The sequence below is a fragment of the Melospiza melodia genome, chromosome Z (genome assembly GCF_035770615.1).
Source record: "Melospiza melodia melodia isolate bMelMel2 chromosome Z, bMelMel2.pri, whole genome shotgun sequence".
Classification (NCBI taxonomy): Eukaryota; Metazoa; Chordata; class Aves; order Passeriformes; family Passerellidae; genus Melospiza; species Melospiza melodia.
Window position 1 is genome coordinate 69,310,362 of NC_086226.1, and position 17,468 is coordinate 69,327,829.

Genomic DNA, 17,468 nt, shown 5'->3' on the forward strand with positions numbered 1-17,468 from the left:
GAGCGGCCTAGAGCGCCCCCGCGCGGCCGTGGGTGCGCCAGAAGCAGGGCGGAGAACCCCGCCTACAGCCGGGAAAGGCCCCGCCCACCGAGCGGCAGGGCCACGCCCCCCCGCCTCGGCCGGCGCTGCCGAGTGGCTATTCCAAAGCCTTTTCCTGAAGGGATAAAGCTGCTCCCTAGACCTCCTCCCCTGCCGTTCTGGGGTTACTCAGAGAGACCACCACACCGCGTCTTTCTCCCAAACTCTGGCATACCATGTGTGATCTCCGTAAGGAGCACCTTGGCAACATGCCCCAGCCGAGGCGTCGCTGGGTCACCTCTGGAAGCAGACCGCGTAGCGCCCACTCCCACCTGCCTCAGTGCTTCCTGCAGGCGCACGGGGAGAGATGGTGGTACCTCCCGAAAGCTCCTGGGCCAGTCCCAAGGCAGACGTGACTTCAAGCGACAGGTGTCAGAGGACTAGCTTGTTTCTCGAATCAGGAAAAAAAGCTTCTGTGCAGCGCTTTTTGCTTCATCTGTGCAATGTTTCTGTCTGAGCTGGAGTCCATTTCCCTCACAGCTGTCTCTTTCTCGGCTGTTTTAATGACCTGGAAAGGCTCGGGGTGGCCTTGGGCAGCCCACGCTCCAAAAGACGAAAAGAGGCTTCAGGTTTTTTCTCGGTCTTCAGTGTTTATTAGTTTTTTATCTAAAAGATTTTCTCTCGGCCCGACAGAGGTCTGCACAGCAAGCCAGCCATGAGCACACTGAGAGCCCCCGGGGCGGTCACTTATCTTTATACTCAAAACTACGTATACAATATTTACCTATTTTTCCCCAATACCTTTTACCCTTATTGACCAGTGCACTTTTAGTAATAACCAATCCCAAAGTGCCAACATCACCACAGAAGATGGAGGCCAAGAAGAAGAAGGACAGGACACGCCCCAATTCCTCCATCTTACTTCTCTAGACCCCCCTGTACAGAAATCCTAAACCCTGTGTCTCACACTCTAATTAACTTATCCCTCCACCATTTATCCCAGTGAAATCCTCCCATCCTCATACAGATGTCGTCTCCTGTGTAGGATCAAAGTCCAGCCACCAGACACTTCTGGCGACATTCCAGGACCTCCGAGCCCCCCAAGGGTGGTCTCAGTGACTCGGCACATCAGTCCTGAGGTGCTGAGATCCCACACACAGCAGCCCTCACCTTGCTGCACTTTGCACTGATAACTGGAAAGGTGCTGATAACACACCGCTGTTTTGGCTATTGCTGAGCAGCACTGGCACAGCACCAGCACTGTCTCTCCAACATTCCTCCCTCCATCAAGGGGGCTGGGGGTGGGCAAGATCCTGGGAGGGGACACAACCAGGCCAGCTGACCCAAACTGACCAAAGCCATATCCCATGGCATTTGATGTCAGCTCAGATATAAAAGCTGAGGGAGAAAGGAGGAACAGGGGGCATTCATTTTTACAGTGTTTGCATTCCAAAGCAATCTCTACAATCCTGATGTCCCACTGCCCAGGAAATGGCCAGATGTGGCTTGTGGATGGGAAGCAAAGAATAAAATTATTTTCTTCCTCTTTGCTTGTGTGTGCATAAATTATTGCTTTTGCTTTAGTAAACTGCCTGATCTCAACCAATGTGTCGTTTTCCATCTTATTCTCTCTCTCCTATCCAGCTGAAAAGGGGAAGTGATAGAGCAGCTTGATGGGCACTAGCCACTTAGCCCAGGTCCACTCACCACAATTTTTTAAGGTCATGGTCTGAAGAGTTGACTCACAGCCTCCAGTGCTGAGAGGCTGGGCTGTAATGAGTAATGAGCTGCAAAGAGGTGGGCCTTTTTTTTTCAGAACCCATCCACAACTGATGGAAATTTTAAGCATTTATTTTTGCAGAAAGGAGACAGGCAGAGGAGGAGACCAGCCACATGGGAAGCACACTCTTTTCTAGCTTAAAGAAAAGCACATGCTCTCTGATGAGCTGACTATTTTTGTGGTGAATATTTGCAGCATCAAGCCCATATCTGCTTTCCTAAGAAAGGTCCAACACTGAGGTGATGTTCCTGCTGGTTACACCAGAGCAGAGATGCAATCCTCCTCTCCAGGAGAAGTCTTTGGGTACAGGACATCACAGGTGGCAGCCGAGCTGTCAAAGCCACCATTTCAGGGAGCTGTGCATACAGAATCGCTCAGAACCACAGAATGGGCCAGGCTGGAAGCATATCTGGTCCAACCTCCCTGCTCAAGCAGGGCTACCCTAGAAGACATGGCACAGGATTGCATCCAGGCAGTCCTTGAATCTCTCAGGTGAGGGAGACTCCACAACCTCTTTGGGCAATCTGTTCCAGTGTGCAGTCACCTGCCCAGTAAAGAAATTCTTCTTCATGTCCATGTGGAACCTTGTCACCCTCCCTTAGGACACTTCTAGACATAGATGAGGTCACCTATCAATTGTGTCTTTGGGCAGCAGCAGCGGGAGGAGCGTTCTCCATGATTCCTTGCCATGGAGCCAGTTAAATTTTGTTGGACCCTACACGACAGGCGGTCAGAGCCTGAGCTCTGCCAGGAGCAAGCCTAAACCAGGCACAGGCTCAGGAAGTACTTCAAATGTTTCTTCCCTGGAAGAATCACAGAATCATTAGGGTTGGAAGGGAAATTTGGAGATCACCCACTCCAACCCCCCTGCCATGGCAAGGGTCACCTAAAGCTCGTGGCCCAGGAATGTGTTCAGGTGGGTTTTGAATACCTCCACACAGGGAGACTCTCTCTGTGACTTCCTTGAGCAGCCTGTCCCAGTGCTCTGCCACTCTAAATGTAATGTTCTTCCTCATGTTGAAGTGAAACTTCTTGTGTTTATGGCCTTTGCTCCTCATACTATCTCTGAGAACCACTGAAAAGTCTGGCACCACCCTCTTGGCATTGCCTTTGAGACATTTGTGTGCACTAATGAAATCTCCTCTCAGTCATCTCTTCTCCAGACAGAACAGGCCCAGCTCCTGCAGTCTCTCCTCATGAGGGAGATGCTTCAGACCTCAAATCAGCTTTGTGGCCTCTGGACCCCTTCCAGTATTTCCGTGTTTTTCTTAAGCTGTGGAGGTCAGAAGCTGAACACGGCAGATCAGATACGGCCTCACTAGGGCTGAGTACAGGGGGCAGGATCACCTCATCGACCTGCTGGCAGTGCTCTTCCGAATGCATCCCAGGATTCCGCTGGCGTGGGTGCAGCGCAAGGGCACACCGCCGGCTGGAAGAACGGGCCGGCACAGCCTGTGAGAAATCGGGGACAAAGGAGCGGTCCCAGCGCTCGGCGCCCCGCGCAGGCCGCGCTCCCTCGCTCCCCGCGCCGCCGCCGAGCGCGGGCTCTGTCGCAGCGCGGGCTCTGTCGCGACCCGCCCCCTGTCGCGCCCCCGCCCTCCCGCGCCGGCCCCGCCCCCGGCCGCGCGCACGGCGCCGAGTGCGGCCCGGCCCGGCCCCGGCCCCGGCGGCGGAGCAATGGCGGCGGCGGCGGCGGCGGCGGCGCGGTGGTGTCCGGGCGGGCGGTGGGCGCTGTGCCTGTGCCTGTGCGCGGCGCTGCTGCCGCGGCCGGCTCGGGGCCTCACCGACCGCCTCTACTGCGGCCGCCGAGTCTGCTACGAGGTGCTGGGCGTCAGCCGGCAGGCCAGCAAGGCGGAGATCGCGCGCGCCTACCGGCAGCTGGCCCGGCAGTACCACCCCGACCGCTACCGTGGGGAGCCCGCGGGCGGCGAGGGCAGCGGGGCGCAGGCGGCGCACGAGAAGTTCCTGCTCATCGCCGCCGCCTACGAGACCCTCAAGGTGAGAGAGCGGGACCGCCGCCGCGGCCGGAGCCGCTCCGGTAAGCAGTCAGGGAGGGGAGGAGAAACACCCCGAAAAATCCTCCCTCCGTAGCCAGCCCGAGAGTGCGGGAAGGAGGATGGAGTGCTCTTGAAGAATCTTCTGTGTCTAGAATGAGTTCAAATTTATTTATTTTATTTATTTATTTGTAACGGACCGACTAGGCTTTATCTTGGAGGTATACCTTTACAAGTAGCAGTGACTCGAGTAGCGTATGTGAGCTGTAAGGGAAGGCTTCTCAGGGCAAAGCATGTGTGACTTGGCAAAGATGGAACCCAGGAATGGAAGAAGGAGACGTGTAAGTGTTTTAAGGCTACAAGGGAATAGAAAAGGGAACTTTTTTTTTTTTTTTTTTTTTTTTTTTTTGCGGGAGTGAAGGGAGGGACAGAGTTTGTAAGGAATTCAGTTGAGCCTGGCAAAATTATATTTCTCATTCTGCAATTACATGGAGGAAAATGATGAAAAGCTCAGAAGACATGAGAACAATGAGGTTTTGAATTGGCCTTCCATTGGACAGTTTCCATAGCCCTGAAAACTAGTTCCTTTAAGTTTTGTGAAACAATTTCCTAATAGGTTCTTCATCTGAAAATCTTTTCCTGAGCAATACTTATTAACTCCTGTCCAAGCTGGACTTCCCATTCTGAAGTTAAACAACCTACACTGTGGATTTTAGTTGCTTGTCTGTTTTCCAGTTTTAAATGGCTTTGCACAGTGCCTGCTTATTCATTTTATGACTAAACATATCATATGTGGACTAAACATATCATATGTGCATGGGCAGATAAGTGTGAGAACAAATTAATAGAAAATATGAGAAAACAACGAATTTCCTCTATGTTTCATACTCCCTTGGGCTGCCGCCAGTTTTACAGAAGCGTGGTCCTTAATGAGGTGTAAAACACATGTACAGTAGAGCAATTGAAAACGGGAATTTAAGCCTGAATGAGTTTTTCATGTCATCCTGCAGGATGAAGAAACACGTAAAGATTATGACTACATGCTGGATCATCCTGAAGAGTATTACAGGCATTACTACCACTACTACCGTAGGAGATTGGCGCCTAAAGTAGATGTTACAATAGTGATCCTAGTTACAGTGTGTGCCATCTCCGTGTTTCAGGTAAAATTTCACCTTTACATCCTACTGCTCTCTGAGTTTCTGAACAAGAAGAGAAGTAGTGGCGGCTCTCATAATGTGCCATTTAATAACAAGTGTCAGTGAGGAGCTGTTCCTCTGTGCTGTGGTTCAGGTCTGTGTGGTGTCCATAAAAATCCTGAAGTCAGGAGGTACTTAGCAGATTTTTGACTGCCCTTGGTACCTTGAGCAAAGGTAGAAATTAATTTTGTTGAGACAAGGTGCATCTTCTTTGAAGAATTTACTCGGTTCTTCCTGGCAGGCTCAGAGTATCTCATGCAGGACTAGTGTCCCAAATAACATGTGTCAGTTTGTCAAGATGCATAAGTAAATTAAAAAAAAAAAAAAGACTAGCAAACTGAATTGAAGACTCAATTCAGATGATAGAACTGAATATCAGGACTTTACTAAACTTGTGTGAATCTCGCATTGTGGTGTATTTTAAACACTACGTTGATGAAGTCAGGAGAGAAGCAAATTCAGTTCAGCAGAGTTTACTCTGAAGGTGGTAGATCCAAGGCCAAGAAAACCCCCTGTGTTGTAGATGAAAAAGCTTGTGCTGTTGCTGACAAGAGGACAAAAGTGCATAACTTCTCTTTAGAATCTTTTAAATCACTGGTTCAAAACATCATTAAAAATTCCCAAGAGGTTTAAGAGATGAAGATACAGCTTATGCTGTGGTGCAGGTTGCTCAGTGTTTAGTAGGGTATTGGAAGTTAGAATAAAAAGTATGTTGATCAGAATTTGAGAACTTGGAATAATAAATTCTAATGGCATATTCAGCCAGATACCTAATTTATCTTCAGATTTAGAAGCGACAATGTTTCATTTCATATCTTATTTCTTGTCTGTAAGTGCAGACACTTCACTTTCCTGGAGTCCCAACTGCAAAATGCTTCTAAATTTTGTGTAAGCGTCTATGTAAATTGGTTTGCCCATCTTGCTTTCTGTTGTTTCTGCTCCTTTGCTAAGGTTGTAATAATGGGTGTATGTCTGCGCTTGGTCTTGGTAAGCAGTGTGACATGTGTCATAGTTAAAAAAGTTGCATCAGTGAGACATGCTTGGATGTCCCAAGAAAGAAAGTGAGCTGCTAACTTTTTCCCTCTTTGCCTATCTAGTTTCTTCCATGTTTTCTGTGCCTCATCTCAGGTCATTTACAAGACACTAGAGGGGAATAACATCAGGTCTCAGCTAGTCTTTGTGCTTCTTCTGTCTTCAGAAGGAAGCGTTCTCAGGATTGTGCTGTACAGGGCTAGAAGCTGGACTTGGTGATCCTTGTGGGTCTCTTCCAGTTCAGGATGCTCTATGATTCTGTGTTCATCCAGGCAGTAAATTTCTGGTTTGTTGTCTGGAGGCTTTTTTCCCCCACTCCCTTGAAATCCAGAGGGCAACTGGAGATCAGAGAGGTGTGTTGGGTCTTGTAAAGTGGACACTGCCAGACTAATGAGATTGTCACATACTTAGTCGATGTTCAGTAAACTGTTTTAAACAGTTAAATTAAACAGTTTAAATAGGCACTGGGTAACAATTTTATACTTAAATATTCATATACTAGCTCCTATATTTGTAAATCTAAGAAGAGGGGCTTCTGAGAATGGCTGGCACAGCCTGGTATTAACTTGCAGGAGACTGCTCCCAACAGTTTTGTTCCTGAGTAGATGCCAGTGTCTGCTTGGCCTTCCTTGTCATCATAAATTGCTGTGAGATACACTTGTACTCATCCATTTTCCAGGTGCTTCACTGAGTCTGGAGGGATAGCTTCTGTGACACCACAGAAGTAGTGCTAGCTTCACTTTTTACCCTTACTGTAATGTAACTGTTGTTAAAAGTGTGTGACAGCATTACTTATTTCTTTTCCTGGCAAACCCCCAGATAGGAATGTGTCTGTATTAAAACATGGCTTTTACATTTGCTGTTCTTAAATTACAGTTCTTCAGCTGGTGGAGTAGTTACAATGAAGCTATCAACTACTTAGCATCTGTGCCAAAATACCGTATACAAGCTACTGAGATTGCCAGGCAACAAGGTTTACTCAACAAGACTAAAGAAAAAGGCAAGAACAGGCGGTCTAAAGAAGAAATTCGTGAAGAGGAGGAAGAAATTATCAAAGACATTATTAAAAATAAAATAGATATAAAGGGTGGTTATCAGAAGCCCAAAATATATGATATCCTCCTATTTCAGATCCTTCTTGCTCCTTTTTACTGGTGCAAATACATAGTTTGGTACTGTTGGTGGATTTATTGTTTCACTATTAAAGGGCAAGAGTATGGTGTGGAAGAAAAGTTGTATATCATACGAAGGTACATGAAAATGTCTCAGTCTCAGTTTGACAGCCTGGAAGATCATCAAAAAGAGACCTTTCTTGAACGGCAGCTTTGGATACGAGAAAACTATGAGGTGGGTAGCAATACTGAAATTGGCCAGGAAATAAACTTTCTAATACAACTTTTAGTATTAGAAAGCAGGCATTCTTTATTACAGCACTGGACACACCCCAAGCATATATACTCTAATCAAATGTGTGTCTTGAAACTTTACAGTGGGGTATTTATTCCATCGTGATCATACATACTCGTTACAATGTACTTCCTAGCTTATATTATACATAAACATCACTTTTCCTAGAGCTAGTTTGCATGCATCTGAGTCCTGCTGGAAGTCCTTTTGTGGTTTAGAGGCTTGTCTGAAGGGGTCTGTGATGCTTGTATTGACTGAGCGCTTCAATGTTACAGGCATCCTTTCCTTGAACTTTTTCTTCCAGCACGTGCTGTTGCTTCTTATTACATGCAAAAACACCACTGTTTTCCTTATTATCTTATTAGTTCCTTATTACTTCCTTATTAGTTCATCCACTGGTTCCAGCTACTTTTACAAACTTTACATTTTTTTGGTAATTAGTCTTTAAGGTCTATCCAGCAGCTTCAGGGAAACTGAAGATCTCTCTTCTCTATGTTATTTATCAGTAGCCCTGGTGGAAAAAACTAATGTTGGTTATCCAGCAGTCCCAGAGCAGTAATAACAGTATGCTATTATGGTAGGTTGAAGACTACTGTCTGTTCTCCAAACAGTAATAATTTTTAATAATAATTACCCAGATTGTCTGAAACTCCTATTTATAAGTCTTCTAAGCTGTTAATTTCTAGCTCAGACTGTTTTGATTGGTTGGTTGTTGTTTTGGTTTGGTTTTCCCACCTGTCCTTTGATAGTGCTGTGGCCTGTGGTGAGTCATAGACTGTTCTTGCAGTGCTGTATATACCTGTTCAAGTAGGGATGGCATAAAAAACACCATTAGGCACAACTTCTGCTCTTGCCATGGATAGTCATGAAATTAATAGTCAATACTAGATAGTCACTATGTAATTTTTAAAAATTCTGTGAGAGCAGAGAAAGAACATGAGCCATCTCATTATGAGATCTGCAGTCCAGAATTATTTGGGATGCTGGGGCATGGCAGGTTGACAAAACCCTCCTGTTATTCTATAGAGGTGCATCTATGAGCCATTTGGATGGGTGGTTTCTGAAGAAAAACATGAGAATGTGAACTTAGTCTGCTTCAGGGGAAAAAGAGTTGGTGCTGCAGTTCTGCATATGCTGAGAAAAGAGATAGGATGATGGCAGGACCCCAAAGAGTGTTTTCTAGCAAACCCATCCTAACTGAGCACATATGCATTCCTGGCAGCTAATCCTTTCCTTACATTAACGCCTATTTTACCATTTTCCTCTTCAAGTTTGTAGATAACCTACCCTTGCCTGCTTTTGAAGAAACAGTCTGGGAGTCCAAAGACAGTAATGCTGCTAGTTAAAGCAGATATTAATATGGAAAAAGATTAGATAGATGTCTTGTAGTAGAGAAAAACTGCCCTGGTTTCCCATCCATGCAGTTTTTAACTAAGGATGTTTGATCACTGAATGTGAAAGAGCTGTATTTGCCACAGGTGAAGGCTTTTCAGCTCACACTTCTCTCCTGTGGTGGTCAGCAGTTCATTTTCCTGACAGATACATGACAACTGCACCTGTATAGTAATAGTTAGCCAATATACTTTGTGCTTTGTAACTTTCTGAAAAGTAAATAGTGTCTTTGTAGGTAATTGCTTTAATAAGTTTTACCTGGTCAGTTGTATGCGTTGAAGTTTTCAGTCTCTGCTGTGCCATCTGGTCATGAGTTCATCAATACTTGTAAAAGGTGGTAGAAGAGGATTTTTGAAGCCACCTGGACTTCCTGCTCATTCCAGTATTACTGGAAATGGAGAATGATCATGTTTTGTTCTGTTCTTGTGCTAGCTGTGCTTTTGTGTACCACTGCCATATCCTTACTTGAAACATAGTAATGTATTTTCTAGGCTGAAAAATATTGCTGTAGTGTTTGTCCCCAAAAGCTTGTCTGTTCCTTCATCACTGGAGATACCTGTCTACATATTGTTCAGTTTTGCAGTGTTTTAGGATGGGAAAGACCAGGAATTCAATACACAGGGCTCCACAATATTTTTACTGTTTCCTAATGATTCTTAAAACCTTTATGATCACTGAGCATTGAATTTGTGTATTCATGTAGCCATCTATAATATATTTTAAAATCTTGTTTGTATAGTGGAGCCCTAAATTTAATAGGCCTTTGAGTTAGACTAAGTCACATGACACTGAGATGATAAAATCATGGATGGTTTTGAGATTTATGCTGGCTGCATCTACATAAACTGCCTTCCAGAATAAAAATGCAGATACTGTTGCATCTTTCCGCCTTTTATTTTTTTCAGATTATTGACTTTGCTGATAGCTGTTGATTCCATTGCAGTGAGAGAATATTACGTGACAGAATATAATTGTTTATCTTTTTGTACTGTAAATACTGGATGCAGAGATATTTGAGATATTCTCAACTTTGCTGAGAACCTTACTTGGGAAGAAAAAGTTCCATAGTGGTGTTCTGTTAGATTATTACTTTGAGAAGGAAGAACAGCTAAAAATGAGGATCTGAACAGCTGCATTGAACAGTGTGTCCTGAAGGGGTTAGCTTTTCAGAACACGAGCAGTTGCTTAGTGTGTATTTTGTTGGATTCATTGAACGTCTACTTCTCTAGCAAAGAAATGTTTTGAAGCTTTCAGGAAAGTTGTTCTGCTCTCAGAAAAACACAAAGCATCTTGGGCAGTAAGTAGTAGGCTCTTGGTGCTCCGACACTTCGTGTTGGTCAGAATCTGCTTCTGCACTGCAATCCAGTCTTTTGTAAGAAAAATAGGCAGGCAAACATTTGAAGAATAAACACTTAGACCCCAATGAGGCTCAGTTAAGCTGTTTCTTCATCCTTATCAAAAACTTCTCTCTGTCTTACCAGGTATATAAACGAGAGCAAGAGGAGGAGTTAAAGAAGAAGATGGCCATGGATCCCCGATGGAAAAGATACCGGCGGTGGATGAAGAATGAAGGACCTGGAAGACTGACTTTTGTTGATGATTGAAGGTTGCTGAACAAAATGTGTGCTATTGCTGAAAGTGATTTGCAAAACTTTTCATTACATCATTCAGAGTTTTGTCTGCTGTGGCTTAGCAGTGATCTAAAACTCAGGAACTATTACATCAGGCGGAAGCATAATACAGGTTTACCATTTTTATAAATCAGACCTATTGAAACAGGCTCAACCTGAAGTATATATGCCATTTACTTGGGGATATCAATGTGGAATTCATTATTCCAAACAATGTATTTTTACTAGATACTTCATATTCATCAATGAACCCATAACTCTAGTCTTTCTGAAAATGTTTTTAGTTCAAACCGTGACAAGTCTCAGTTTTCCTCTTTAAGCTGAAGGGTTTCTGCAAGTGGAAACTGAAAATGCTTATAAAAGATTCTGAAGTAAGGGCCATTTTCTGTTTTCCTCTCTTTCCTCCTACTTTTCAATCTAATTTCTAAGATGCCAAATTGGTTGTTTTTCATGTAAACAATATGGGGATTATACAAGACTACTGCTATTCCTGCTTCACTTGGAAATGGAATTTATTCTTTGTGGGAATAAATGATGCATGATTGATCATCCTTGTGATGCAAACAAGCCTTAATTCTTTGTTCTAAGAGTAATTAATGAAACAGTATGCTTGGATATTTTGTGGTTTTTCATCTTGTACATTGGATTATACCTGCTTGTTCAGAACAAGTATGCCAGTGAATATTAGTTTATTAAATGTGACATTTCTTTCAGCAAAGTATTGATTAAAGGGAAAAATGACCCTTTTGTTAAAAAGGGCAGTTTTGATGCCTTATGTAAATAAAAGTTTATATATGCAGACTTAATTAGTTTAAAATTCTAAATCTTAAGTATTCATTACATTTATCTCTTCTGATCAGACCTCTGAGTACTTAGAATAAATAATGCATAACAGCAGTCTGTGGTTTGCTCGGTAACAACCCAGGTCAGAGAGTTTCTGTGATTTGCTGGTAAAAGGGATTCTGCTACCTTATTCCTCTTCAGTAATTTTACTGGGGAAGGTAAGATAGGAGCATAGTCTCTCTCCTGTCCTCACTCTTGTAAAAGTGAGTTCCTTAGAAGGAAACTGCTGAAAACAGTGCCTTGTTAGCTGCCTTCTGTGGAGGCTGGTTCTGGGAGCACAGGTTTTGAACTGCTGCTCCTGACCTTTTGCAACATTTTTGAAATGTAGTTTCAGTTTTCTGTTTAAAATAACATATTCAAAAACATGTGTTGTAGTTCTATGTCCAGCTGGAGATGAAATACCTCATAGCCACTTGTTCAACTCCCCTTTCTTTGCCCCCTGCCCTGGTAGAACAGAGACAAGAGTCAAAGTAAAACTTGTATGTTGAGATAAGAACAGTTTAATAATTGAAAATACAATAACAATGGGAAATAATAAACAAGTGATGCACGATGCAAGTGATCACCAGCCACTGACATGCCAGACAGCCCTTCCTGTACCCAGATCCACAGGCCTTCTGGGTAACCCCCCAGTTTAAATACCAGGCATGTTGTTCTCTGATGTAGAATATCCGTTTGGTCAGTTTGCGTCATTTGTCCCAGCTATGCTCTCTTCCAGTTTGTTGGTCTGGTTTTTTTTTAATCTTCTCACTGGCAGAGCATGAGACGAGGGAAAAAGTCCTTGACTTTGGATAAACACAACTTAGCAAAAACCCAAATATCACTGTGTTACCAACACCATTCTCATTCTCAGTCCAAAACACAGCACTGTAGCAGCTACTGAGAAGAAATTACCCTAGCTGTAATCAGGACCATGCCCATTGCTTATTCTATATCATCTGCGTTATGTCAAATTTCACATTCCCCAATATCCCATTACCTACCCTATTTATCTGTTTTGATAGATACACAAACATCATTCTCTTAGTCAATGGAACACTCTGTTAAGTGTTCATAAAACAGACACACAATTAGAAAAATTTGTTGAATTCATTTTACCCATGACTTTGGCCTTCATCCTTGGTAAGAGCCTTTCAAGCAGAGAAGATGAACTGAGGTATTGGTTTGTTGCTTGCTGCACATTTGAGCCAGTTCTGACCCCGGTACTGCTGCACTTGGTGGTTTTATCTAAGTTGATTTTTGTGAGTGTGATGATCAGAGGAAGTCAAGCTCAGACCCCCAGAACAGTTGTGATTAGGATTGATGCCGTGAGGTGCTCTGTGAGGTGATGCACATGCAGGTGATGCACCACTTCTCTGTGTAGAAGTGGTAATAATAGCTGCATGTGTAATAGAGTGTTGCCTAGTGACAAACATCATACAATTTAACTCATCGGCTATTTTCACCTAAAATCAAATTGCCTTGAGGCACACACAGGACTTCCCCATCCTCCAACATTACCCACCAAGTGCACCTGGATCCTTGAGCAAAAGCAATCCCACAGATGGGTTAGCCTTTGCCTGGGGCAGGGATAACTCAAACTTTTTTCCCCAGCATGTTTTTAGTAGGCACTACAGGAAATTTATCCCCCTCTACACCACAAAAAACTTTGGGCAGGGCCAGCCTGGCTGGCAGATCCTCTGGTATCTAACCAGGTGACCTTTGCTAAATGTGTATCCCAACATTTGAATGTCCCACCACTCATTGCTCTCAGTGTAGTCTTTACAGTCCATTACATAATTCATTCTTTCCAGAGGCTGGTGCATGCCAGGGAGTGATACATCCACTCAATGCCATGTTCTTTGGCCCAAACGTCTATGAGGACATTTAGGAAGGAAGTTCACTGTCTGATTCAGATTTTCTGGGGTGCCATTTTGCCACAGGACTGGCTTTTCCAGGCACAGGATGGAGTTCCAGGCAGTGGCATGAGGCACAGGGCACTTCCCCACACATCCAGTGGCTGCTTCCACCACTGTAAGCACATGGCACTCACCACCACAGACTTAGGGGGCTATATATGGTCAATCTGCCAGGCCTCCCCGTATTTATACTTCAGGCACCATCCTCCATGCCAAAGAGGCTTTACCCACCTGGCCTGCTCTTTGGCAGCCCATGTTTCACATTCATGGATAACCTGTGTCCTTGGTCAGGTCCATCTCTCAATCCCAAACCATCTCTATGTTGCATCTTTTCTTTGGTGTCCCAAGGTGTCATGGGCCTACCAAGCTAGAAATAATTTACCCTTGAGTTGCCAGTCCAGGTCCACCTGAGGCTCCTGAGTCCTGGAAGCCTGATCCATCTGCTGGTTATTCTGAAGTTCTTCAGTGGCCCAGCGCTTGGCTACGTGGTGCACCTTCACAACCAGGCTCTCCTTCCAGGCAGCAATATCTTGCCACCATGCAGCAGCTCAGACGGGTTTACCCCTACACTGCCAATTATTCTGCTGCCATTACTGCAACCGCCCCCACAGAGCGTTTGCCGCCACCTGTGAATCAGTATAAAGCATCGGCCACTTCTCTCATCCAGCCATGTCCAAGGCCAGCTGGACAGTTTTCAACTCTGCAAACTGACTCGATTTACCTTCTTCTTCAGCAGTTTCTGCAACTTGTTGTGGGGGACTCCATACAGCCACTTTCCACCCCTGGTGCTTTCCCACAAGGACAGCAAGGACCAAAATAAAATAGGCATATTGCTCCTTCCTTTCTGGTAATGTATTACATAGTGGTGCCTCTCCAACACATATTACCTCTCCTTCTGGTGACATCTCCATATATTGGTCTTCTGGCCAGTCCATGATCCTTTCTAAGATTCCTGGATGATGAGGTTTCCTATCCAAGCTCATTGTGCAACCAGTGCAACCCACTTACTCCATATAGCATTGGTTGCATGTGTGTAGAGGAGATCCCCCCTTTAAATATCCAGCCCACTGTACAACCAGCGTACCAGGGGAGCTGTGCTTCAGCACCAATCACCTCCAAAGTGGCTTGGACACCATAAGCTGCCTTGTATTTCCTTTTTAGTTGGAGTATAATACGCCTCAGATCCTCGGTATGCCCAATTCCAAAAACCTAGGGTTCAACCTTGAGCCTCACCTGGTGCTTTCTGTCAGAGGCTCCAGGAAGAACCATTCTCTTCAGCTTCAGTGTAAGGCACATTTTTTACATCTTGCCCTATTCAGACTGGCCCAAGGGATACACCATTAATTATCTCCTGTTTGATTTATTCAAAGGCTTGTTGCTGTCCAAGGCCCCATTCAAAATCATTCTTCTTCTGTGTCACCTGCTAGAGGGAGCTTACAATCAGACTAATTTGAAATGTTCATTCTCCAAAATTCCACAGTGCCTAAGAAGTGGTGTTTATTTCTAGGTAGTTGGTGAGCACATCACTGTTATCCTATTAATAATGTCCATTAGGATCTGGTGATGTCCATCTTGCCATTTTATTCCTAAAAATTGCATGTCCTATGCAGGTCCCTTTACCTTACCCTGTTCTATGAAAAATATGGACTTTAGAAGGATTTGGATTTTCTTTCCTTTCTCAAAAATCTCTCCTGCAGTATTCCTCCAAACAAAGGTATCATCAATATATTCCAGGTGTGCTGCTTTACCCTGCTCCAGGGCAGTCTGGATCAGTCCATGGCAGATGGGGCTGTGTTTCCATCCCTGGCACAGTCAGTTCCAGGTCTAGTGGACATCCCTCCAAGTGAAAACAAACTGAGGCCTGCTCTCTGCTGCCAGAGGGATTGAGAAATCACGTCAGCAATGTCAGTGGTGGCACCACTTGGCTGCCTTTGACTGGCGTTCGCATTGGAGCTCCAAATGTTGGTGTGGCAGCACTCAGAGGTGGCATTCACTCAGGCCACGATAATCTACTCTTAGTCTCCCTCCCCATTAGACTTTCACACTTGCCATATCGGGCTGCTAAGGGGTAAGCAGGTCCTGCTGATCACTCCTTGGCTCTCCAGCCAGAAAAACACCTCATGGGTAGGAATTGCAGAGTCTCCATTGGAGCCTTACTACCTCCCGTGCACCATTGTGTGGTGGCTGGCACCTGCTGTTCTTCAGCACCCCCACAGCAGGAGAGTCCTCTCAGAGACCAGGCAAGGTAGACCACTGTTTAATTTCCTCTGTCTCTGGAGAAGTTACACCAAAAGCCCACCAATACCCTCTTGGATCTCTGAAATACCATCTCCTGGCACAGTCCCTGCCAAGGATGCACGGACCCTCTGGTCCAGGCACACTAGGGTGCTTTTGCCTCTAATTCCCAGTTGAACAAAGCCTCCAACAGAGTTAGCTGTCACTCCAGAGATACAACTGGATTCTGTCCCTGTATAGCTTGATGGCATTAGGGTACAATGTGCACCAGTATCTAGCAAAGCCTTTAATCCTGTGGGGCTGCTGTGCCAGGCCATTAAATTCACACAGTCCAGTAAACCCAGTCATCCCTCTCCTCCACCTGGCTAAGAGGCAGGGCCCCTCTAATACTGATCTGAAGGTTCCCCACTAACATCTTGTAGAAATTGACTAGAACTTCTCTCCACAGGGCCAGTAGTACGACCAGACCTTCATTCTGCCTGGAAAACTGTCTGCTGGAGACTGGAGCAGCAACCTCTCTAGAAAAAAATTGCACTGTGCTTGTTTTCTCCTTCAGTTCCTGCACCTGTTCATCTAGGATCAAGGTGGATTGTTCATCCCACTTCCTCACATCGTCTCCATTGTCCTGCTGATAAAACCATGGAGTACCCTGAGGTGTGTACCTTTCATATCCTCTTTCTTGAGCAAGAGGACACCTGCTGTCAGTTTTAGAAATAGGGGCCCCTATGGGTGAGGAGCAGGACATATCCCCTCTGAAATACTGAAAATCCTGAGTCAGCTTATCTACCAGTTTATCTGATAGCTTTTCCACACCTACAGTGATGGGGGAAGGAATACTGTTTTTGTAATCCTGGATGTGGAAAATCACCCACTGTTGGTTGTACATCATCTTTCCAAACTATTGTTGACAAGGGGGTTGGCATGTGCTGTTGGTGCACTCTGTAGAAATTCCCACCATGAACTGTGGACATAAGACATCATCTGGACCTGGGTGAGCTGCACATCATCCGTGTCAAAATATATCACTTTTCATATGATAAATTCCCTCAGGTATTTAATACCTTTATCTATTGCAGCCCATTTGCTTAAGTTTCATGGAATATCTTCTTTATAGGGATACCTTGTCCTCACACTTGATAAGAGTCATGTCCACAGACAAAGGACTTGTGTCTTTTTTCCCATTGCTTTGTCAATGCCCCGTTTCTCAGCAAATGGTCCCAGCTCTTTCCTTACTCTCTTAAAGCCACACTGTTGGCTCTGTTGTCCCAGCACTGGAGCACCCAGGTGATTATACAGGCACCTGGATAATGACTGAATATTCTCGTATCTCCCGCAGCTCACTCAGGGAAAGGGATCAAGTTGTGGCTGTCTCTTCTGTCTCCTCTTCCAGTTCCTGTGACAGCCTTGATGAAGGCTCTGTAATTCACCCTTGTGACATTGCTGCTTCTTTGTCCTCTTTATTCTTCCTGTCTTCCTTGACTGTTTTTGCTAAAGGTTTTTTAAAGGCTGACTTTCATGTACAATTCTTCCACTTTTGTACAGGGGTGACTGACATTGGTACCTGTAGATTCTGTTTCAGAGGTTTCAGTGGCAGTTCCTGTTGCTGGGGTTGGAGCAGCTGCAGTGTCTCACAGTGGCTGGACCAGGTGCATGGTCTGTTTTCATCTCACTGATAGAGATCTTCTTTTCCCCCCCTGCAGTGTTGACCATGGCTCAATAAGCCTGGGCCACCACAATATGTTGCCGTAATTTGGGTTCTCTTTGGGCTGCCAGGGCGACAGCACACTTCTAAAGAGTAGTTTACTAGTTTCTGGATTCTGTACTTGCTCAGGTGTAAGGTGCAAACATCTTGAAGTTGCCCAGTGCCCTACATACTTTCTCAAAAAACCCCACATACCCTGTCACTCCAAACTATTCAGCTGTTCAGGTAACAGCTAGGGCAGAGTAAATTTCTTCCCAGTAGCTGTTACACTGCTGTGTTTTGTATTGAGAATGAAAATGGTGTTGATAACACAGTGATGTTTTGCTTTTTGCTAAAT

At 44.8% G+C, this 17,468-nt stretch overlaps 1 protein-coding gene across 1 annotated transcript; it reads left to right on the top strand.

Moving 5' to 3' along the window:
* Positions 1 to 3,484: 3,484 nt before the first annotated feature.
* On the top strand, positions 3,485 to 11,020 carry DNAJC25 (DnaJ heat shock protein family (Hsp40) member C25; the record flags this gene model as incomplete). Its single annotated transcript, XM_063181394.1, has 4 exons — positions 3,485 to 3,796; positions 4,803 to 4,955; positions 6,900 to 7,370; positions 10,304 to 11,020. Coding segments are annotated over 4 exons (1,059 nt in total), but the record flags the coding sequence as incomplete, so codon positions are not given.
* Between the last annotated feature and the right edge of the window lie 6,448 nt (positions 11,021 to 17,468).